Below are 24279 nucleotides of genomic sequence, written 5' to 3' on the forward strand. Positions count from 1 at the left end.
GCTGACAGGCATATTACAAGGGTCATGCTCTATCACCATTGACAGCTGGAGAGGCCATCACATGCCATCAGCAACAAAGCAGAGGGAAAACCAGGCGGCGGACTGTACTTCCCACCCTTCGGCTGCGAGGCACAACCCCAGCAATGGAAGGATTAAAAAGCCTCTCAATTTAAAAAGACAGGGGGAGGGGAGGGGAGTGTGGGCTGCACAATTTATAAATAGACATTACCAGAGGCTGCCTGATTGTGAAGTGGTTGTTTGGTAAATCTTTCTCCTTTAAGGATTCCATTATCAGAGACCATTTGAAAACATCAGTTTCATTTTGTCTCTTGGGGAGATCCCGGGTTTCACCAAGTCAGCCCTGTTGGGTGACATTGCTCTCTGCTAGGTTTAGGGACAGGCCCTGGATATTCTGAAGCGCCTTTACATGGAGCACGAAGATGATGATGATGACGATGTGTCTTTTGCCAAATGGATGAGCAGCTTCTGGGGTCACAGCTGGATAGAGGAGGATGAGCGAGGACTCCGGGACCGCCGTGGATCACAAGACGCCAGTTACAGGAAAAGCTCCCTGCCCTGCCCAGTGAGTTGTTACAATGGAACCAGGGGAGAACCAAACTAGGGGAGGGGGGTTTCTCTTCGGGTTTTTTGAGGGTCCTGTGATATGAAGTTTTCTTTGGTGGAAATGAGTACTTCCAAACCTTTTTTTATATTCACAAAAAACCCTTTTATCATTTTATCTTGTCCTCCAAGGGAACTGATTTTCATCTATTAAGTAATGATTCCTTCATTTTTAGCAACCTAAGATATATTTGACTGCTACTCCGAGCTCCTGAGAAGCCTGGGATAATCCTATTGAGTGGTAATATAATCCAAGCCAAAGGAAAGAAAGAAACCTGATGGTATAGTCTTTGTAGCACTGATGTGGATCACTGTTTGATCTCCAGCACTCTTTTTGAAATACTGAAAATAGCTCGACTGTTTGGTGGCATCTAAGAAATTGGGGATGCTACTTAATAAATCACTACCCCTGATAAATTTGATGTACTCTTTCTTCTGGTTCTCATTTAGTTTCCTGGTGGGAGAGAAGCCAACATCTACCACCCTTAGCACTGTTTTTCCACGGCTAGGCAGAGGACAGGAGAGCTCTTGAGAGGAGAATGGGTGGACCTGAGCAGGGGTGGACTCGGCAGTGGGCACACGGGCACTTAGAATTCCAGCTACCAGAGAGTGTTTCCCCAACCCCCTGCTATGCTAACTCCAGAACCAGATAAGTTTTGGGGGTGATGTTATTTTATTTTTAGCTCTAAAGTTCCCAGAAGCATAATGCATATGAAGTATATTAAAGCATGAAAAGCAGTCTTTTACTCCCAATGGTCAGCAAGTTTGAGGAATGAGACCTCTTTAAGACACAAATATTTGAAAATAGTTCTCTTAAAAAGCATAGTCGAGGGCCAAGGGAGCGTTTCAACGCTTCACTGAACTCCAGGTTCTTTAAGTGAAAACGGACAGAGGTTGCACTGGATGATCTACAAGAACCCTTCTAGTCTTACTTTCCATAATTCTGTTATAAAATAAACCCTTGTTTATTGTGCTCATGTTTTAATCTTTTTATGGCCCACACTGAGGGAGGTATTCATGATGTGTGAACCAGGAATATGACTCGTGTTTAGCCAAATAGTGAAAACCAGGGAGAAACAAGGAGAAAAAAGTGAGGTTCACTGTTTATCACAACAGCCCTCTGGAGCCACCAAAATATGAAAACAAATAAACAGGACATAAAATATAGTCTCTTGAATAGATTTTAGCATTTATTAGACTTTAAAAACTAGGATGATCCACCTTATTTAGAGAATCCACTTGTGCGTTGCAATATTGCTTGCCTTAAACTCTTGGGGAATAGCAGAATTTCTTTGTATAACATTTCTAAAGAGGGTCCATGTGTCTTCCTGCTCACACTGGCTTTGGGCACCTCCCTGAGTTAACCTGTTTAGATTCTCTGAGTTGACAACGAGTTCCATGATTAGCAGACCGGCAGGCAGAAAGCACGTGTGTATTTAAGGAACGAAGTGCAGGTGAGACATGACGACCTAGCCGAGTGGAGAAGGCGCAGAACCGAGACTGGGGGGCCCCGGAGCAAAGTAGGCAGAGCCCTAGAGAGTGGAGGGCCTGATTCTTCATCCCTGCTCACGCAATGCCGCGGATTTCTGAAGTGACTGTAGTCGGATGCTTAATTTTTCCTGACTCTAACGCGTGCTCAAATTTTTCTCCCTTTAGAGATACGAAAACAATTAGGTTTTCAAGTTTTGTGTTTTGCTTTGAGCTCAGAAAAAATAACTTGAAAAAGCTTACTCTTAGCCTTATCTTTTTCTTTCTCTCCCCACTGCCCCACTCAAAGGATCCTCCCTTGCAGCCTGTTAGTAGCCTGCATCCATCAGTTTCATATTCATGCGAAGAATTTTCCCCTTCTTTCCAATCTGCATGTGGTTTCCACTGTGGCTCTTCAGCCTCACGATTCTTGCAGAACCATAGTGATGGAACATTAAATCATTAAACATATTTATTGAACACCTACTGTGCGCCAGTTGGTGTTCAAGGCACAATAGGATTACAGGGGAGAAGACATATACAGTGTCTGTGCTTGTGGCATGTCCAAGCTAGTGGAAAATACAAATTTGGCAGAAAGAATGAGGTAGACAAGGCATAAAGCTTGCCCCATCTTAGAGAACACTACTATTTTGGGCATCTACTGATAGTAGAAGAGAGGAAACAAGTCCAGGGAGCATTATGATAAAAGCTCCCCTGTAGAATTGTCAGTGACGCCTGAAACTTATTACTAATTTCTTAGATGAGTACAGAACACACAGTACTTTTTGACAAGGCTCATTATAATCTGTGATTGCTGATTTAAATCAAATTAAAAATCTAACTTTACTGTCCTGAGGTACTTGGGTGAAAAAAAAAAGATATTTTCGCCTCTCTCATCATTGAACGAATCTTCCTCCCCCCATTGTCACATGAATACAAACTTGAAGTAGAAAAACCTCCATATCCCTTATTTATTCTACTCACTGAAAGTGAACTTTAAATAGTTGACTTGACTTTCTCATCTTCAGATTAATGTGGTTCTCTTAGCCTTGTTCTGCACAGTTAGGGCCTAGTGGAAGTGAGGATTATGCTGAATGATAGGCCTCTTCAAGGAGGAACTGAGTTCCCGGGCCTTGGGCTTCCCCAGTGCTTCTTCTATGCTCACATAGGCACAACATGTACTGGTCCACATCATATTATTTGAGGAGGTTCAAAATAAACCTCTTACCTATATGTACCCTAAGGATTTTTTTTTTCTTTTTAAAAACAATCACCTTTAGCCAATTTTATATCCTGTCTTTATAGTCTCAATTTAAAGCTGCAGAAGTGAAGTGAAGTGAAAGTCGCTCAGTCATGTTGGACTCTTTGTGACCCCATGGACTGTATCCCACCAGGCTCCTCTGTCCATGGAATTCTCCAGGCCAGAATACTGGAGTGGGTAACTGTTCCCTTCTCCAGAGGCTCTTCCCAACCCAGGGATCGAACTCAGGTCTTCTGTATTGCAGGCAGATTCTTTACCATCTGAGCCACCAGGGAAGCCCAAGAATACTGGAGTGGGTAGCCTATCCCTTCTCCAGTGGATCTTCCTGCCCCAGGAATTGAACCAGGATCTCCTGCATTCAGGCAGATTCTTTCCCAGCTGAGCTACCAGGGAAGGAAGCTGTAGAAGATGTATCTAATGTTAGTTTTTGCCCTGATTGGCCTCAGGGTTGTTACACACTCTGCCATCGTGGTATCTCACTACAGCGCTGGTTCTCCACTAGCTGCTCCCTGCAGGGGCAGGGTGGGCCTCGGCCCCCTTAGAGGATTTCTCACACCTGAAGAGAGGGGAATGCCCGAAAGTTTCGTGACTAATGTGGTTCCTTGTTTTTCAGCTTAAATTTGTATTCCATTTAAAGAGGAGACAAACTTGATCCAAAAAATATTAGTAATAAATTTCAGGCGTCAGTGACAATTCTACAGGGGAGCTTTTATCACAATGTTCCCTGGACTGGTTTCCTCGCTTCTACTATCAATAGAGGCCAAGACGGAGGAGTCTCTGGGAAGGGAGCAGAGTGGAGTGGGCGAGAGTGAGGGCTCCGAGGTGCCACCCAGGGTCTACACTGGCAGCATAACCTCTCTCCGTAAATGGGACTGATGAAAATAGTACATACATCATGCAGGTGGTGTTCGGATTCAGTGAGTAACGTGCGCGGTGCGCTTAGAACAGTGCCTGGGAGGTAGTAAGCACTTTTCCTTCCCCTCTCTTCCCCACCCCCTCTCCCTCCTCCTCCTCTTTTTCCTTATGTGTCAGAGTTTAAATTGTCTTTTAGTTTCCCTAAAGGATGTCCAGTGGATGGTACTGACCTACCATTTTACCAGTTGAACACTTGAATCTTTCTTCCCTGATGCTGTTTCCATATAATGCTGGTTAACTAATTTATAAATCTCTTGGCTCTGTTGATAGGCAGTTAGACTACATTATAAAATATTCCTCACATAAAATTCATTTAGACTATTTCCTAAAGACCTACAAATTATTATTACTTTTGTAATAGGATTTTGTTATAACCAGTACATTATTTAAAGCTGTGTTTCACTTAGAAATAGGATGAATTTGTTGCTGTTGTTGAAGATAAAAGTTTGGGATTATTAATCCAATGAAGGGGCTTCCCAGGTGGCTCAGTGGTAAAGAATCAGCCTGCCAAGCAGGAGATGCAGGTTCAATCCCTGGGTCGGGAAGATCCCCTGGAGAAGGGAATGGCAACCCACTCCAGTACTCTTGCCTGGAAAATCCCATGGACGGAGGAGCCTGGTAGGCTGCAGTCCATGGGGTCACTAAGAGTCGGACACGACTGAGCGACTTCACTTTCATTTTTCACTTTTACATATTGGAGAAGGAAATGGCAACCCACTCCAGTATTCTTGCCTGGAGAATCCCAGGGACGCGGGAGCCTGGTGGGCTGCCGTCTATGGGGTTGCAAAGAGTTGGACATGACTGAAGTGACTTAGCAGCAGCAGTAGCGGTATAATTAAACCCAGAATAAAAACCTTCAAGTAGTTCTTGGAGTGAAGGTGTTACATAACTATATTTTCAAAAGGCGAGAACCTATGGCTTGGAGTCAAGAGTGCATAGGATTTTTTTTTTTTTTGACAGAAATGGTTTTCTGGCATCCCTGTGGGAAATAGCAAGATTGTTCAGAGCACTATTTTCTAGTGAGAGTCAGCACTATTAACTCCTGGGTGGTAATTGCTCCACACGTCCATGCCTGCTGCAGGCTTTGTAGCCTGGGAGCCGGGGAGCCCAGGTCGTGAGCTTGGATTGTGGGGGATCCCATGCCTCACACGAGGACCTGTGTCACAGAATGGGAGACAGATGGATAAGGTTGATCCATGGACATGGAGATGACATTCCACACCTTGAAAAAATAATAATCAATTTAGGGCATTGATTCAAGTCTTTGGTGGGGGGGGTGGGAATTGCATTAGAAGGGCATATAGAATTCCAAAAGTAGAGCTTGCTTACTAAGAAAACATTTTTAAAAGTGAGAAGTTTTCCATGTAACCAATTAGAGTGCTTTTTATGTGTGTGTTTATTTATTTTTAATCAAAGGATAATTGCTTTACAGTATATTATGTTGGTTTCTGCTTTTGAATCAGCCGTAGGTATACACATACTCATGTCCCCTCCTTCTTGAACCTCCCTTCCGGCTGCCTCCCCAGCCCACCCCTCAGGTTGTCACCAAGCCCCAGTTTGAGTTCCCGGAGACATATACAAATTGCCACTGGCTATCTATTTTACATATGGTAATACATGTTTCCATGTTACCAATTAGAGTGCTTTTAAAGCTTGTTTCTCACAAGCTTCCACACCTAAACAGACTAACTGGAAATTTCATCTGCCATAAGGAGATATTCAGGGTACACTTTATTTACATTGTGATGGAAACCCTTGCCATTTTTTTCATGCCTGTCAATGGAAGAGGACATTTGTACAAACATGTACATTTCACTCCCAGTCTCACATCTTTTAAATTTTATTTTTAAGATTTTTGACGTGGTAAGAACGTGTATCATGAGATTTACCCTCTTTGGCAGATTTTTAAGGGTACGATACAGTATTGTCACCGTTAGGCACAATGTCATACAGTGGAACTCTAGAGCTTGTTATTTATTTGTCTATTTTGGCTGCACCGTTGAGGCATGTGGAATCTTAGTCCTCTGACAAAGGGTAGTACCATGCCCCCTGCAGGGGAAGCGCAGAGTCTTAACCAGGGCACTGAAATGTTATACCTGTTAATAAGCAACTGCCCCAGTATACCCCTCCCCAGCCCTTGGCAAGCACCATTCGATTCCTTGCTTCTAGGAGCTTGACCATTTCTGATACGTTATGTAAGTGGAATTGTGACGTGTTTGTCCTTCTGTATCCCAGTCTCAATTTTTTAGCATATTATTGTTCTTTTTTTTACTGACAGTATAGTAAGTGATCAGTATAGAAAACATGTACAATACTAAAAAGGAAAAGCAAGAAAATGACCCCAGATCACAGACAAAGCCTTTTATCACACTTGGGTATGTTTCAGGACTACCCATCTGATGATGTCCCCTGATTTCCAGCCCCTCGCTGCTCACATCCCAGACTCCCCACTCCCCTCAGGCGCTCCCCACCAGGCTTCTCTTCCTTCCACACCAGCAGGCTCTTTCTGCAGCGGGCTTCTGCGCACATTGTCTCCTCCTTAAGCATCCTTTGTTCCCTAATGAGCCCTGCTTATCCTTCAGGTTGTCACTTAATTGTCATGCCTTCCAGAAGTCTCTGCTGATCCAGCTACCCCAACACACACCCAAATATATGTGGTTTTACCCTACTGTACCCTCTCATTTCACCCCAAACATTCCCTTTACAGCGTTTGACCAAGGATGCAGGCATGTGCCCCATTTATTATTTATCTCCCATGTAGACATATGATCTGAGAGGGGGACCCTCTTTTGCTCCTCAATTTATCTTCCACCAAGTACCATGTCTGACCTACAGTAAATGGACCAATATGTACAGTCTTACCTCATGTATCTTAGCAGTTTTCTAAATCTTTAACCATATTTCTGATTATTGTTTGAGAGTAAGTTTCTAGATATGTATATTAGTTTGCTCAGGCTGCCATAACAAAATACCACAGACCAGGTGGCTTGAACAACAGGTGTTCACTTCCTCACCGCTCTGGAGGCTGGAAGTCCAAGACGAAGGTGTCACAGGTTTGGTTTCTGCTGAGGCCTCTCTCCTTGACTTGTCGACGGCCGTCTACTCCCTGTGTTTTCACAGTCTTTCCTCCGTATGAGTATGTCCCTGGTGTGTCTCTCAATTTCTTCCTCTTATAAGAACGCTAGTCAGAGTGGATTAGGGCCGCCCTGATGGCCTCATTTTAAGTTAATTTTTCAAGGTCCTACCCTCAAATATGGTCACATTGTGAGCTATTCACATGGAGCTTCAATATGTGAATTTGGTGGGGCAGGTTGCCGGGGAGGGATGATACAATTCGGCCCATGTGCAATGAGGACCTTATTTTAAGCCTTTTGATTCATATTGTCAACAGCTTTCCAAGAAAGTTGTATCCATTTATAGTCCTGCTACCAGCAAGGAATGACTGTGCCTATCCCCTTGCACTCTTGCTAGTGTTAGTATTATTTAAAAAAAAACAACAACTTTTTTTTTTGCTAACCGGAAAGGCAAAATTGTATGTTATTTCATTGTAACACAATTTTGACTACTAATAAGCCTAAACAGTTTTCACCACTTGGTATTTCTTTTTCTTTCATTCTTTATACGTTTACTCACTGAATGTATATTTAATAACTCATGCTGTGAAGGCAGCAAAGTGCTGTGTACTGAGTTTCTAGGAGAGAATGAAACGTGGCCCTTGACGTGGTGGCGCACACAGTCTACTGGAGAAGAGACACGTGTAACAAAATTAACCAAAAGGCCGACGACAGTGGTGAAAAGTGTCACGAGGTATGAGCCTCAGGAAGAGCGTCTAACAGTGCTGCGGGGGCCTGGACCAATCAGGGGGGTAGGCAAGGCTGTCTGCGGGGTGTGGTTTCCACGTGAGTGAAGCGCAATTAGCCCGGACGAAGTGAAGGGGTGGGGTCACAGCCAGAGAGGACCTCTTGTGAAGACGCCTGTGCTGGCTCGGAGCAAGTGAGCCGGAGGAAGTGAGCAGGGGGAAGTGCGCAGTGCGGCTATGTCCCTGAAGAGGTGAGGGTGGTGCAAGATGAAACGTGATGGGGTATGTTTGCTGCGGTTGTTTTAACTACGCTGGCCGCTGTGGGGAAAGGGAAATAAAGTGAGTAAGAGTGAACCCAGGATAGCTCCAACCAGGAAGGAGGCTGCTACTGTAATCTGGGCGAAAGGTAATGATGACTTGGATTAGGGTAGTAACAGTGGCACTGGAAAAGAGTGAATGATTTTTAGAGACACTTGAGAGGTGGATTCTACTGACTTGGCAATTGAATGTGGAAGGTGGCCCTAGTAACCAGGTGAATGGTGGTGCCTTTTCTAAATTGAGGGGCACTTGAGAAGCAGGAAAAGGAGAACATCAAGACTATATTGTCACCCTGCTTATTTAACTTACATGCAGAGTACATCATGAGAAACGCTGGGCTGGAAGAAGCACAAGCTGGAATCAAGATTGCCGGCAGAAATATCAATAACCTCAGATATGCAGATGACACCACCTTTATGGCAGAAAGTGAAGAGGAACTAAAAAGCCTCTTCATGAAAGTGAAAGAGGAGAGTGAAAAAGTTGGCTTAAAGCTCAGCATTCAGAAAACTAACATCATGGCATCTGGTCCCATCACTTCATGGCAAATAGATGGGGAAACAGTGGAAACAATGTCAGATTTTATTTTTTTGGGCTCCAAAATCGCTGCAGATGGTGATTGCAGCCATGAAATTAAAAGACACTTACTCCTTGAAAGGAAAGTTATGACCAACCTAGACAGCATATTAAAAAGCAGAGACATTACTTTGCCAACAAAGGTCCGTCTGGTCAAGGCTATGGTTTTTCCAGTGGTCATGTATGGATGTGAAAGTTGGACAATAAAGAAAGCTGAGTGCTGAAGAATTGATGCTTTTGAACTGTGATGTTGGAGAAGACTCTTGAGAGTCCCTTGGACTGCAAGCAGATCCAACCAGTCCATCCTAAAGGAGATCAGTCCTGGGTGTTCACTGGAAGGACTGATGCTGAAGCTGGAACTCCAATATTTTGGCCACCTCATGTGAAGAGTTGACTTATTGGAAAAGACCCTGATGCTGGGAGGGATTGGGGGCAGGAGGAGAAGGGGACAACAGAGGATGAGATGGCTGGATGGCATCACCAATTCGATGGGCATGAGTTTGAGTAAACTCCGGGAGTTGGTGATGGACAGGGAGGCCTGGCGTGCTGCAATTCATGGGGTCGCAAAGAGTCGGAAACGACTGAGCAACTGAACTGAACTGAACTGAACTGAGAAGCAGGTTTGGGGAGCAGAGGCAGTGAGTTCGAATTTGGACAGGTCAGGCTGTGTGCCTATGGGAAACCAAGAGGGGAAGTTTTGAGTGGGCAGAAGCTCAGAGGAGAAGTCAGTATAAATGAGGAAACTAGGTTATAGATAGAAATTGAAGTCTGGGGGTGAGACATTTAGGGAGACAGTGTTAAGTGAGAAAGCGAAGAAAGGGGAGGAGGACTCGTTTAGAGTGCTGGGGGACTCTGACAGCTGTGAGCAGACAGGAGGGAGAAGTGAGCAGACATCTGAAACACAGTGGCAGATGGGTGAAGGGGAAACCAAGAAGGTGCCATGGCAGAAGGCAAGAGAAAGACCGTTTCCAGAACGGCTCCCTGGGTACCTGGGTTGAAGGTTACATAAAGGACGAAAGGCTAAAACAGTCACAGTATTTGGCAACATGGGGACCAATACCCTAACTAACATGTGGTTGCAAAAGCTGGATTGGAGTGGTTTGGAGAGTAAGAGAAATTGAGAGAGCAAATGTCACAATTCTTTCAAAAGTTTGGCTTCTCCGAACCCTGTCTTTTGATCCTTTTCCAATTGTTGTTGATCATTTTCTATTGCTGTCATTGTTACCTGACCTCTATGTCTGTATGTATATGTGAATATACTTATATTATATTTATTAAATATTAGTAACTTGCAGCAAATATTTTGTTTTTTTTGTCCACTGCATAATTTTATGTTGTTTTCATGTATATTAGCTTTATTTATGTAATTAATTTTTTTCCTTTTGACTTCTTATATTGTTCTTTGCTCTTAGAAATTCCTTCTCCATACAGAAATCACACAACTATTCATCTTTGTATTTTTTTTTTTTAATGTTTACAGCTTCTTTAAAATTTTCATTTGATTATCTTGAAATTTTTTTTATGCGTCAGTTTAAGGCTTGGGACACTTGATTATGCCACCCTAATAATACAGAGCAACAAAGCTAATCCTGGGATGTTTAATGTTTTGACCAGTTGATTCCACTGCCTCACTGCTGTAGAAAGGTCCTACTGTTCAAGAAGGTAAAATTTCACTTCAACATGAGATTCGTTTGGTCAGTAATTTATGGACATTCTGTCTCCGTGTTAATATTGTGCAGTCTCTTTATATTGTAACATTTTTCATTCTGTATCCCCAGTTTCCTGTGCTTCCCAGAATGATGTCTTCTGCCAGCCATCCTAGAAGGTATTCTTATGAGGACCAGGGATTTCGATGCCACACTCATGTGCGGGATCACAGAAAGTGCTCAGGGGATGGGTCATTCGAGGAGCCATTGGATTCAAAAGGAAGATCCCATTCTAAAATTCAGTCATTTTCAGACTCCTCTGAACAGCAACTGTGCTTTAGAACCAAACGTTCCGTCTCTTTGGTATGTAACAGTTATTGAATATTTAAGCTGTCTTAGAAAAGGAAACTCAAAGCGTTCGTACTCTCCCAGTTTGAGGAGAACAAATCTAACTTCTTATTTAGTTTGGCACTGAGATCTTTGGAAAACGACACCCATTTTAGATAGCCCAGATGTACATAAAGGTTTTAAATTATTATTATTTAAAGACATCAGGTGTAGGAAGAATTAAGTACCGGTTGGAATGTTTTTGTTACCAATGTCCTCTAGTTCTTTGAGACTGTTTCTATCACCCTTATTACAAATAATTGTGATGTGTTCTCCTTTCACTATCTGAAGAAGAAAAAACTGCCCCTAATGCTCTTGTCCTCGCCTGTGTAATCTGGTAGGATATAGTCTGTGATGGCGTTGTGCCCCCTGTATCTTTAAGAAGCACATGGAAGGAACTCTGTGGACACCATGGAGAGCAGGGGCAGGAGCAGTCACAGTGGCCTCGTGGGAACCCAAGTGAGGCATAAGGGAAACACAGGCAGGAAACGGGGGAAGGATAGAAGCGCCACTGATGACGCCAGAGCTGATACACAAAGTACTAAACTACAGACCGATTCATTAGAGGTTAGTTTTCAACTCTGCAATGTGTTCACTGAGCAGCCTTGAGCAACATACTTCTTTTTTGGTAGGTCTTTGATCTTGGTTTTATTTTGCAAACGAAGAACAATGATATGTTTCTGCCATGTAGTAGATGGAGCGAATAAGTAAGGCTAGATCCACCTGGACCTTGAGCTGTGCTCTGTGACTGGCTGGGGAGGACACTCAGGGGCTTCCCAGCTCATGGTCCCCCGAGCTCGCTGCTCTCTGCCCAGCTGAGAGGGCTGCTGGGATTGTCACTGTGCGTCTTTGCCTCACGGTGGGACGTCACTCTGTCACAGTGACCTTGTGTATCTATGGCCCCCCTTCAGTAAGTGCTGTCTCTACAGGATCAAAAAAGGAAGAGGAAGGAAGAATAGTGACCAGCTGTCACTTACTACGTCTAAACCTTATTAAGGGTTTCTATTTTGTCTTTTTTTTAAATACTGCTTTTTTTTTAAAAAAAAGATATACTTTCAGACTTAGAACAAGGTTGCAAGAAGAGTGCCAAGACTACACCTTTCACCTAGATTCCCTCTGAACGTGAACATATTATTGTGTTTACGTTTACTCTCTCTTTCCTTCCCACCCCCAAACAAGGGCGCAAGGATATAAATACAGTGTGGTAATTAAACTCAGGAAATGAACACCAATACAATCTATTGGCCTTATTCATATTTTGCCAGTTGTCCCAATAATATTTTTTATATCAAGATTCCAGATCATGTGTTGCAACCGATTTTCGTGTCCCTTTAAGCTATTGTATTTCTGCAGCAATGCCTCAGTCTTTATCTTTGATAAGACTGGCTGGTTATGTTTTAGAATGACACTCAGCTTGAAATCATCTGATATTTCCTCATGATTAGATTCACGTGATGAGCTTTTGGCAGGAATAAAAATTTTTTTTTCACATCTGTTTCAAAACTGCTTGTTAAAGTCATTAATTATATTAATCAGGGAACTGACTTGCTTTAAATTCTTTCTAGAACAAGGAAGGATATAAATATGTTTTGAAAAAAATTTTAATCAGAACAATTCTTTGTTGATTCTGATGGCCACAGAAAAAATTCATATCACATGTTTACATAAGTGTGTAAATGTGAAATCAATTTTCTTACTTAAAGAGATGTCATTATCTTATCCTTAAAATATAATAATGTTTGTTTCATTCACTTCTCAACTTCTTCCTTTTGAGTGCCAAGATAACCAAGGCAGCCTTTTCAACTTTTTTGACTCAAGAACTCTGTTCATAGTTATATATAGTTGGCCCTTTGCGTCCTTGGGTTCTGCACTTGTGAACTGGGCATCTGTGTATCTCGGTACCCATGGGTGGTTTTGGAACCAGTCCCCTTGAGGATACTGAGGGACAACTGTATAATAACCTAGAAACCTGCTAGGAATTTACAAAATTATTAAAACTCTTTTCATGTTATGTGATCAATATATATGATAAATAATTTTAAATTAAATATTTTAAATTTTATGTTACTTTAAAACAGTATATTATGAAGTTTTCTTCATTCCAAATAAAAAAATTTGGAACAATGCATACTTTAAAACATTTTTCTGTTTAACAATTGATGCAGTTTTCTGAAACTAGCTACATTAAAAAGCATGATTTGTCAGGAAATTTAAAAACGATGTATATTGCCTTTTATTTGGGGGCCAAATGTATACGACTATGTAGATTTAAATTTTACATCTTTTAGCATCAAGAAGAGCCAGAAAACTGCTTTTGTGATCTGTCCATGACCAACAACATTAAAGTTTTTCCTTTTGACATTGAAAAACTCAACTGGCTTTTTAAAATAATTTTTCTCACTTTGTTTCTAACTGATAAGAAAAAATATTTCATGTCACTATTATGAGCAATTTTCACGTAGTCTTTATTCTCAATGAGGGAAAAGCCAAATTGCAAATAATCATCACTATATTTTCTCTGTTTTATACTGTTCCTATAAGGATTAGAGACTTTCATGGCTGCTAAATATGAATTATGATCAGATTGATGGATTTAATACAAGTGCTGGAACTAATGAAAATAATCTGGAGTCATATTTACAGGGCTAGTACAATTTTTAAGCCCCTCTTAACTTGTCTCTCAGCTTCATCATTTGTTTTGCTTTCTGATTTTGACTAATGGACCATTATAGATAGAAGTGAACTAATCTCAGTATGAAACCAATTTAACACTCTACAGCGGATAACACCCCCTCAGTAACCAGACATCCCCATAACTCACCCTGCTGGGCTAGTCATGACCTTGCTCATCTGAGTGCTACTGCGTATGTTCACCTCTTAGGCCCTCAGGAGTTCAGCAGCATTTCCAATTCAAGTGGACGAAGGGGAGTAATGATTTTGTTTATTTAAAAAACTGAAGTGTAAATAGATACCATCACCACATTATCAATCCTAGTCTTTTGGAAGTAATTCCTTTGAAAGTAACCCTCTGACCATGGAAACCAAAGAAGCACAGTTCTCCCCTTTCCCCCAGTCTCCACACAGTTCCCTGTCACATCACCCTATTTATAGTTATCATTGCATTTATAACCACCTGTTATTTTTTTACTTCCTTTCAGGCTTATTGGTTGATTGTCTGTCTCCCTCCGTCGAGGTGTAGAATCTAGGAAGTAGGACCGCTAGTTTAGTTGGTGTCATAGCGCCCCATCCTAGAACAACAGTATGTGTTCATTTGATCATTGACTGTGGGCCCCTGGGCAGCTCATTGGGGAATGTTAGTGTGGATGAATGTCATTCTTGGCGCTTCATTCTTTACCTAGTCCTTATCTGAAAACTTAGTGCAAACCCTCAGTGACCATATGGAGGTTAGAATCATTCAATGTATGATTCCCTTGCCACATTCTTTTTCAAAAAGTACCAGAAGAATATTAATTTTAGTGTGAAATCCCATCCCTTTGTATCTTAGAGGCAGAGTCATGTGCAGGCTGAGTTTCCTCCACAGACCATCTGCTGATGCCCAAGGCCCTTCTTCCTTTATTTATGACTAAAGCTTTAGCAACACCCTTAGGCTTGTGCTAATTTATTACTAAAAACTAAGATGTGAAAGTCTTCTACATGATTAGAGTTTCCTACATTTCTGATAATTAGGAAAAGTGTTGAATGTTGTCAGCTCTCTACCCTTTTCCAACCTTTCTTTCTCAGGGACCAGAGAGCAGAAAGGAGAGAAATGAGAGAGAGCGCCGGTTTCTGGAAGTGAGGTCTTGCAAGAAAGCAGAGGGAAAAAGGAGCTCTAGGAAGGAAGAGCATGGAGAAGCGTACCTGCCCACCCTGTCTGAAAAAGCGCACAAATAACCCTTTGCTTCTACACCACGACTACTGACGCTGCTGTGTTTTTTGAGCCCCAGTTCACCAGACCCAGGAACGGTACCTGTGAGAGGGTCTGCAGATGCTGAGTGACTCAGGTGGGTGGTTGATTCAGCTGCTCCCCAAGACAGCTTGCATCATACCCCACCTGCTTTTCAGAGTATGATCTACTCTGTTGCCCTTTTAGGGGATTAAAAAGAATAAAAGATATTTTAATAGAATAAAGTTATTCTTGAAAATGTAAAGAGAGATATTTAAAGAGCCACCCACACATCTTCACCAACCCTTCTTGCACATCAGCCTCACAAATAATCTTAAATAAAAGTTATTGGTGTGACTCGAACTCCTTACTAGAAGCGATTATATAAGTATGTCTAATGGCCATCATTTAATGAGAACTGGTAATTAAAGGTGCCAGGTACCATGAGGAGATTTTGAATGCATGACCTGAAATAGTCCTCACCACTCCCGAGGTGAGGCGTTGTCTTTTCACTTGCTGGCAAAGGAAACAGGAGTTTAGGAAAGTTCCGTCTCTCACTGCTGAGGTGGTAATCAGAGTTAGGGCCAGAGCTCAGCTCATTCTGACTCATGTTCCTAACCTGAGGCAGGACATCCTTTCCCCTTTGGCAGTGGGTCCTGACTTAGTCTGTGTATGATTTGCTTATAAATGGACAGATGCGAATGAGAAAAACAGGACTTGGAAGTGGGTTATAGTTTTGATGATGAGAACTTTTAAGACTTACTCTCATAGCAACTTTCAAATATGCTATAGAGTATTGTTGACTACCGTCACCTTGCTGTACATTACATCCCATGACTTATTTGAAACATATGGAGTGCTTCACACGGCTCTGCATGTCACCCTTACACAGGGGCTGTGCTGAGCTTCTCTGCCTGCAGAGAAGTTCCAATTTTACTGTATATGCTGTTGAAGCAGGCACTTTTTATTCTTTTTCCAGCTTTATTGAAGTATAATTGATGAATAAATTTGTGTATATTTAAATTGTTCAGCATGATGATCGACGTGTATGTATATGACATCCTTTGTGAAACCATCACCACGGTCAGGTTAATTAAACACATTGAGCCCATATTCTATTTTTCTCCCTAGAAGAAGAGACAGTTGAAATCTCCCTATTTATTCTTTTTTTTAAAATTAAAAAAAATAATTTTAACTGGAGGATAATTGCTTAACAATGTTGTGTTGGTTTCTGCCGTATAACAGTGTGAATCAGCCATAAGTGTATACTGGATATATATATATATGTCCCTTTCTCTTGGACCTCCCTCCCCTCCCCAGGCCACCCCCCGGGGTTGTCACAGAACACTGGATTTGTGCTCCCTGTGTCATAGAGCAACTTCCCACTGGCTCTCTATTTTACATATGGTAATGTATATGTTTCAGGGCCACCCTCTCAAATTCGTCCCACCCTTTTTTTCCACTGCTGTGTCCACAGGCCTGTTCTCTACATCTGGGTCTCTATCCCTGCCCCCTATTTATTCTCTATCTCTGTCTTGGATCTTTACCTGCCCACGGGAAGGAAGAATCTCTATTTTGTAAAGATGATCTCCCAGAACTATTTCACAACTGATTGCTTATGTAAGAACAAACTAACTTTGGCATAGTTAGTAAAAAGAAAGAAAAAGAGAAGAGGAAAACGGTGAAGTAAAAGTAAAATGTTGATGATCATTAACTCGCGTTCTTTCAGTTCCTACAACTTGCACCGTCACCACTTTGGGTTGATACTTTCATGTAGCCTCGCAGTGATGCTTTTTCACACAAGTAAAAGATGACTTCACTCTATTACCTGGTGTGTTTGCCGCCAAGGGGGAGAATGGGACCTGACCTGTCTTCGAGGTTTGTGTTCTGCTGTAGTTGTGGGGAAAATACTGGTTTCCCCACCTTCGCTTGGGTACTTTTCAGTCTTGCTGACCAAATTGCAGATGGGGGGATGGTCTACACATCTGCTGTGGCCCCAGTATGAAGGTCTGGGAAGAAGTGGCCCACCCGTGGGAAGGAGAAATACCTGGAGTTCTCGGGGCGCGTTCACTGGCTGGCTGAGAGAGTAGCCACCTTCCACTCCTGCCAGGATACGTGTGAAGGTTCTTCCCCTTCGAGGATGATGGTACCTGGGAAAATCGGGATTAGGAATTTTATTCTACATTTTATCAAATTGGGGGAAAGTCCATTTTCAGCACACTTTCAGGACCATTGTACATGGAAGAAGGGGGACTCTCTGAATATGACTTTGCCTATTTATTGCCTTTTTAAAATTTGTTTTAAAATAAAAAAGTACTTGTCATAATAAAAATAGAAAAGGAATAAAAATTAAAAATTTGTATTATATTTACTCAGAGATATACTTTATTTTCTGTCTTTTCAGAATATTATCTATGTGTACAGACACACACACACACACACACCCCTTATTTCCAAACATGAACTCATTTCAGTTAACAATATATCACAACATTTTTAAAATCAATAAAAGAGTTGAGTATATAATTTTAATGGTTATTTCAAAGGAAACATGCTTAGAAGGTGCTCAAGTCTGTTCTATCTTAGAAAGTTTCCCTCATAACATATCAGTAGGTACCACTTTTAGTAGCCAGTAGTTACCACCCTGGCCTTCCCTGGTAGCTCAGATGGTAAAGAATCTGCCTGCAATGCAGGTGACCCAGGTTTGATCCCTGGGTCGGAAGATCCCCTGGAGAAGGGAATGGCTACCCACTCCAATATTCTTGCGTGGAGAATTCCAAGGACAGAGGAGCCTGGTGGGCTACAGTCCATGGGGTTGCAAAGAGTCAGACATGGCTGAGTGACTAACACTTGTTTTCCCCGATACCTTAGCTATCTTTCCTTTCACAGAAAAGTTCCTGAAGACCATCTGTTACATTTCCCCCTCGATTTTCAGTCTGTGGCAATGTGACTTTTACCCTTACCTTCTTTGGAAGCTGTTCTCTTTGAAGTCACTCTTGTCCCTTTTACTGTCAAATTGTATGAAAACATTGCTCTACTTCCTTAGCTTGACTATCTGGCAGCTTCTGACATTGCCGACCACTCTCTCCCTTCTGAAGTCCTCTCTTTGGCTGTTGTGATCTATATTCTTCTCTGGTTCCTTGGACTTTGCTGATCATTCTTGGTTAGTCTTTGCTGAGGAATCCTTAACCCTTAAATGTTGGCTTTCCTCTAGGCTTTGTCTACACATGTGTTCTAGGCCTGTGTCTGACTCCCCTTATTCTCTTTGGGCAATCTCAAACATCCCATGGGGTCAGCTACCTATGTGGTGTGTTATTCACTCAGTCATGTCCAATTGACCCCATGGTCTGCAGCCCGCCAGGCTCCTCTGTCCATGGAATTCTCCATGCAAGGATACTGGTGGGTTGCCATTCCCTTCTCCAGGGGATCTTCCCCACCCAGGGATTGGACTCGGGTCTCCAGCCTTGAGGGAGATTCTTTACCATCTGAGCCACCAGGGAAGCCCCAAATGGTCCCTAAATCTCTTCCTGTGATGCAGACCTTTCTCTTGAGCACCACACCCACACAGACAACTGGACCTTAGACATATATCTAGTTGCAGTTTTCATAGGCATTGCAAACTCATTTTGTAATTAATTTTATGGTCATACCACAAGGCTGGTGGGATTTTAGTTCCCAGACCCCGGATTGAACCTGGGCTCTCAGCAGTGAAATCATGACTGGACTGCCAGGAAATTCCCTCAAACTCACTTTTAAAAAGTAAATTATTATTTCTTGCCCCCGTCTTTCCCTCCTCTTACATTCCCAATCTCAGTAAATGGTTAGTATCATTTACCAGTTGTCAACTAAGAACTTGGTTCAGTTCGAAACCATCTTGTACTCTTTTGCTCTCCATTCCAGTAATCATCGACTTCTGCCTATTTTGCCTCTAAATATCACTGGGGACCTACTAAATTCCATTCTCACTGCCACCACATCACTTCAGGCCCCTTGATTGCAACAAAGATAATAATATATCTTGCCTTGATTCCAACAAAATGACGTCTTTCCTGACCAGGGATCAAACCTGGGCCCCCTGCATTGAGAGCACAGAGTTTTAGCCACTGCACCACCAAAAAAGTCCCTCCCCTATTTTAATGTGGATACTAAAAAATTTAAATTTACCTCTCTCTTTCATTTCTTTGGGGCAGTACTGATCTTTACTCTGACTGATTCTCAAGCCTCTTTTCGTATTACTTGAATTTTATTTTTTAAATTCTAGGGAGTTTAAAAAGAGTCGGAATTTAATTAATCCATGTGTTAGCTGGCCTAATAGTAGTTATAACATTTTAAAGTTTATTATGCTTGATTCCTTCTTTCCTCCTTCCCTCCCTTCTTTCCTTCCATCCTTCTCTCTCCAAATGAAAATACCTCTGTCTGATCATATTCTCTTCTGTGTTGTAGTATAACTCATGTGGGTTTTAGCATGTAATGGCTTACTTACAAGTCTGTCTTCCCATCTAGACTGTGAACTCTGAGTTCACAGGAGCCATATCTTAATCATCTTTGCATTCCCAGAGCCCCATAGGTCCCTATCTCATAGTACTGAGGCTATATGTGTATATATATTGTCTGAGAATGTGACTCTGAACAGAGTTCTATAACTTGAATGAATTCTGCCTATTTTAGGCAAGAAACTGTCATATATTACTCTCTTGAAATGAAAAATTGTGTTTGTAGATAATATTCTCCCCTCCATGGAAACGCTTTCACTGATAAAAACAGCACCTGTCACACTTTCAAATGATGCAGAAGCATATAAAATAGGAAGTGGCTATTCTCCGGAAAGCACCAGTGTCGGAAATGAAATGAACACAGCTGAGCATCACTGTGAGGGCATACTGGTTGCTCTCCTCTAGGGGGCAGACCTGAGCTGAGCTTTGGACGTAACGCTGGACACAGAGAAACCTCCCTGCTGGGCAGTGACAGAATCACTCCCATAGCTTTCTGACAGAAAGGAAAGAACTGCAGCATTTCTTATCAAAACTGTTGGAGGTTGGACTAATCTAATTAAACACTGGGTAATTTGTATGACTTATTAATGTATTTAAAGGTACACATGAGGGGGAATGATGAACTGGTTTTCTCCATGGGGCACAAGAAGAGGAAGAAGGCATAGAATGCTTGTGCAGATGGTTTACGTTTACACAATGGGAGATTTTAAACTAGCAAAGGGAGGGATTATAAATGCTAATTTTCTTCGGAGTTTTTAACTTTCTATTGTAACCTGGGATTATATAACTCTGTTTTGACTGAAATCCTGCTAACTTTGGAGCCAGTTATAGAATTGATGGAGCACAGTTCCGCCCCATCTGATTGTGGAGATGTGAGGGGAAACAATGGTGAATGGTGCAGCCTCTGTGAACAAGGGTATGGGATTTCCTCAAAAAATTAAAAATAAAGCTACCATATAATCCAGCAATTCCCTTCTGGGTATTGATATGAAGGAAACAAAACAGTAGCTCAAAAACACATATGCACGCCCATGTTCATTGCAGCGTTATTTACAACAGCTAAGACATGGAAACAATCTAAGTCTCTACTGATGGGTGAATAGATAAAGATGTGGTGTATATATATGTATATATATATATGAAATCTTGCCATTCACGACAAGTTGGATGGACTTTGAGGGCATTAGGCTAAGTGAAATAAATCAAATCAGTTCAGTTCAGTTCAGTTGCTCAGTCGTGTCCGACTCTTTGCGACCCCATGAATCGCAGCACGCCAGGCCTCCCTGTCCATCACCAACTCCCGGAGTTTACTCAAACTCATGCCCATCAAGTCAGTGATGCCATCCAGCCATCTCCTCCTCTGTTGTCCCCTTCTCCTCCTGCCCCCAATCCCTCCCAGCATCAGAGTCTTTTCCAATGAGTCAACTCTTTGCATGAGGTGACCAAAGTATTGGAGTTTCAGCTTCAGCATCAGTCCTTCCAATGAACACCCAGGACTGATCTCCTTTAGGATGAGCTGGTTGGATCTCCTTGTAGTCCAAGGGACTCTCAAGAGTCTTCTCCAACATCACAGTTCAAAAGCATCAATTCTTCAGCACTCAGGTTTCTTTATTGTCCAACTTTCACATCCATCCATGACCACTGGAGAAACCATAGCCTTGACTAGACAGACCTTTGTTGGCCAAGTAATGTCTCTGCTTTTTAATATGCTGTCTAGGTTGGTCATAACTTTCCTTCCAAGGAGTAAGCGTCTTTTAATTTCATGGCTGCAATCACCATCTGCAGTGATTCTGGAGCCCCAAAAAATAAAGTTAGAGAATGACAAATACTGTATGATTTCACTTACATATGGAATCTTAAAAAACAAGCTGGGATGGGGTATGTGGGGAGAATGGGGGCAGGACATATGTACAAAATGGGTGAACATAGTCAAAAGGTGCAAAGTTCCAGCTATAAAAAAAAATTAGTCACGGGGTGTAATGTACAGCATGGTGCCTATAGTTAACAACATTGTAAAACATATTTGAAAGTTGCTTAAAGAGTAGATCTTAAAGTTCTTATCACAAGGAAAACAAATTTTGTAAGTGTGTCTGCTGGTGGATGTTAATGACATCGTAGTGATCTTTTCACAATAAATAAAAATATCAAATCATTATATTGTACACCTAAAACCAATATAATGTTACATGTCAATTGTACCTCAACCCCTTCCCCCAAAGCCAAAAACAAACAAACAGAAAGACTGGTGGTTGCCTGAGGTTGGAAGTAGTGTGAGTAGGCAGTGGGTGAAATGGGTGAAAAGAGTCAAAAGGTACAAACTTCCAGGTATAAAATAAGTCCTGGGGATGTAATGTACAGCCTGGTGACTACAGCTAACAATTCTATACTGTATAAATGAATGTTGCTAAGAGAGTAATCTTAAAAACTGTCATCACAAGAAAAAAATTTGTAACTGTGTGTGGTAGTGGATATTAATTAGACATTATAGTGATCATTTTGCGCTATATACAGATATATACAGATATAGAATCATTGTCCACCTGAAATGAGTATTATGTTATAGGTCAACTTTATCTAAATTAAAAAAACAAGCAAACAAACAAAAATCAATAGTGTACTATGAAGCTCCTTAATTTTAGCCAGCCTCTTCTCAGCTTGTGCACACGTGTGTGCCCAGAAACTCTTGAGTGATTTACACCACAGAGCATAGCCGCACCTCGCCTTGGCTCATGATCTAAGTCTCTCCCTTTTTACTAATTGCCAGGATTTGCTTGTTCATTCAATGAGAAGTTTTTGTTGTTGTTTTACTTCCTGCTCTGTGTTAGGTATACAACAGTGAGCAAAGCAGATAAAAACCTCTTTCAGGAGCTCACACTGCAGTGAGGAAGATAAACAGTAAATGAAAGTCTACACATCACTTCCTCAGAGATAACTAATTAAAAAAAAAAAAGATTGTGTCACTCTCTAGCTTGAAGCCCTTAGCAAGCTCCTCATTCCTTACAGAATTAAAACTTCCCAGCATGGCATCAAACACCCCATGGAGCTGGTTTTCAAACTTTGATGACAAAGATATTATTTCAAACTCTTCTTACCTCCTTCCCTTTCTTCTCCTCCCTCCTCATTGTTCTGTGTCCTATACATCTTTCTTCACAGCAGATGATTTTGTTCAGTTCAGTTGCTCAGTCGTGTCTGACTCTTTGTGACCCCATGGACTGCAACACACCAGGCTTCTCTGTCCATCACCATCTCCCGGAGTTCACTCAAACTCATGTCCATTGAGTTGGTGATGCCATCCAACCATCTCATCCTCTGTTGTCCCCTTCTCCTCCTGCCTTCAATCTTTCCCAGCATCAAGATCTTTTCTAATAAGTCAGTTCTTCACACCAAGTGGCCAAAGTATTGGAGCTTCAGCTTCAACAACAGTCCTTCCAATGAATATTGAGGGTTGATTTCCTTTAGGATTGACCAGTTTGATCTCCCTGCTGTCCACGGGACTCTCAAGAGCAATTTCATTGCAATTGCTATAGGTAATTTCATTGCTATTGTGTAAATCACCTTCAGGTGTTTTGGTAGAGAGATAAATGCAAACAAATTAAGTCTTCATAATGATTACTATGTCTCTTTGTTTGGATTTTCCATTTGCAATGGGCGCTGGTTAGCCACTCAGAAGGGGTAATAATAATGTACTTGCCATGAACCATTTTAACCTGAGCAAGGAGCCAGTGAAGGACTTTCCCAGGACTCTCTTATCTCTGAAATATAAATAAATCTGTCACCTGTAACTAGAAACTGTGTATGTAAAGATTGTTCATTATGTTCTTATAAACAAGTGGCTTTTTATAAGGACAAGTGTGTTACATATGATAGCTATTAAGAGTAAATCCTAAGAGCTCTCATCACAAAGAGAAATATTTTTGCCTTTTTCCCCCCATTTCTTTTTATTGTATCTATAAGAGGGGATGCATGTTAACTAAACTTGTTGGGTAATCATTTCGCAAAATATGTAAGTCAAACTTTATGCTGTGTACCTGAAACTCAGACAGTGATGTATGTATTTATATCTGAATAAAACTGGGGCAGGGAGGGGTCATCTGACTCAAGACTGTCTCATCCAAATTCCTACTTGAGACAACAGCTCCCTGTGCAATGGGTCTGCCAGGTAACTCCCAGGCTTCCTGCATGCCTCTGGCCCTCCCTCCCTTCCTTCTTTCTCCCTTCTTCCCTTCCTTTATTTTTTTTTTTATCTTTCTAACTTCTTTTATTTTATGTGTAGTTGATACATGGTACTGTGTGTTCGGGGCTTCCCTGGTAGCTCAGATGGTAAAGCATCTGCCTGCAATGCGGGAGACCCAGGTTCGATCCCTGGGTCGGAAGATCCCCTGGAGAAGGAAACGGCAACCCACTCCAGTATTCATGCCTGGAAAATCCCGTGGACCGAGGAGCCTGGTCGGCTACAGTCCATGGGGTCACAAAGAGTCGGACACGACTGAGCAACTTCACTTCACTTCATTGTGTTTCAGATATACAGCATAGTGACCAGTATTTTATTCAGATTCTTTTCCCTACTACAAGACATTGAATATAAGTTCCTGGTGCTATACCGTAAATCCTTGTTGCTTTTCTATTTGTTGTATGCATGAGTGCTAAGTCACTTCAGTCGTGTCTGACTCTTTGTGACCCCATGGACTGTAGCCCATCAGGCGTTTCTGTCCATGGGATTCTCTGGGCAAGAACACTGGAGTGGGTTGTCATGCTCTTCTCTGGGGATCTTCCTGACTCAGGAAATGAATCTGGGCCTCCTATGTCTCCTGCATTGGCAGGTGGGTTCTTTACCACTAGCGCCACCTGGGAAGCCCATTTGATGTATAATAGTTTGTATCTGTTAATCCTATACCCCTAATTTTTGTGTATATATT

General features: G+C 41.8%; 1 protein-coding gene and 1 pseudogene across 6 annotated transcripts in view; one reads left to right on the forward strand and one right to left on the reverse strand.

Annotated features, from left to right (window-relative positions):
- Positions 1-15233, forward strand: part of LNP1 (leukemia NUP98 fusion partner 1) — a 38995-nt gene extending 23762 nt beyond the window's left edge. For 3 of the 6 annotated variants that reach the window (XM_043892698.1, XM_043892699.1, XM_043892701.1), the window contains exons 3-6: positions 389-583; positions 10569-10616; positions 10733-10963; positions 14729-15233. In XM_043892698.1, the coding sequence (XP_043748633.1) occupies positions 428-583; positions 10569-10616; positions 10733-10963; positions 14729-14878 (585 nt within the window). In that variant the 5' untranslated portion in view covers positions 389-427 and the 3' untranslated portion in view covers positions 14879-15233. The remainder of the gene's footprint in view (positions 1-388; positions 584-10568; positions 10617-10732; positions 10964-14728) is intronic. The other 3 variants (XM_043892704.1, XM_043892702.1, XM_043892703.1) reach the window with 3 other exon arrangements.
- A 482-nt stretch (positions 15234-15715) lies between these two features.
- LOC122687657 lies at positions 15716-15827 on the reverse strand (annotated as a pseudogene).
- Positions 15828-24279: the final 8452 nt, after the last annotated feature.

The sequence above is a fragment of the Cervus elaphus genome, chromosome 31 (assembly GCF_910594005.1).
Source record: "Cervus elaphus chromosome 31, mCerEla1.1, whole genome shotgun sequence".
In the NCBI taxonomy this organism is placed as follows: domain Eukaryota; kingdom Metazoa; phylum Chordata; class Mammalia; order Artiodactyla; family Cervidae; genus Cervus; species Cervus elaphus.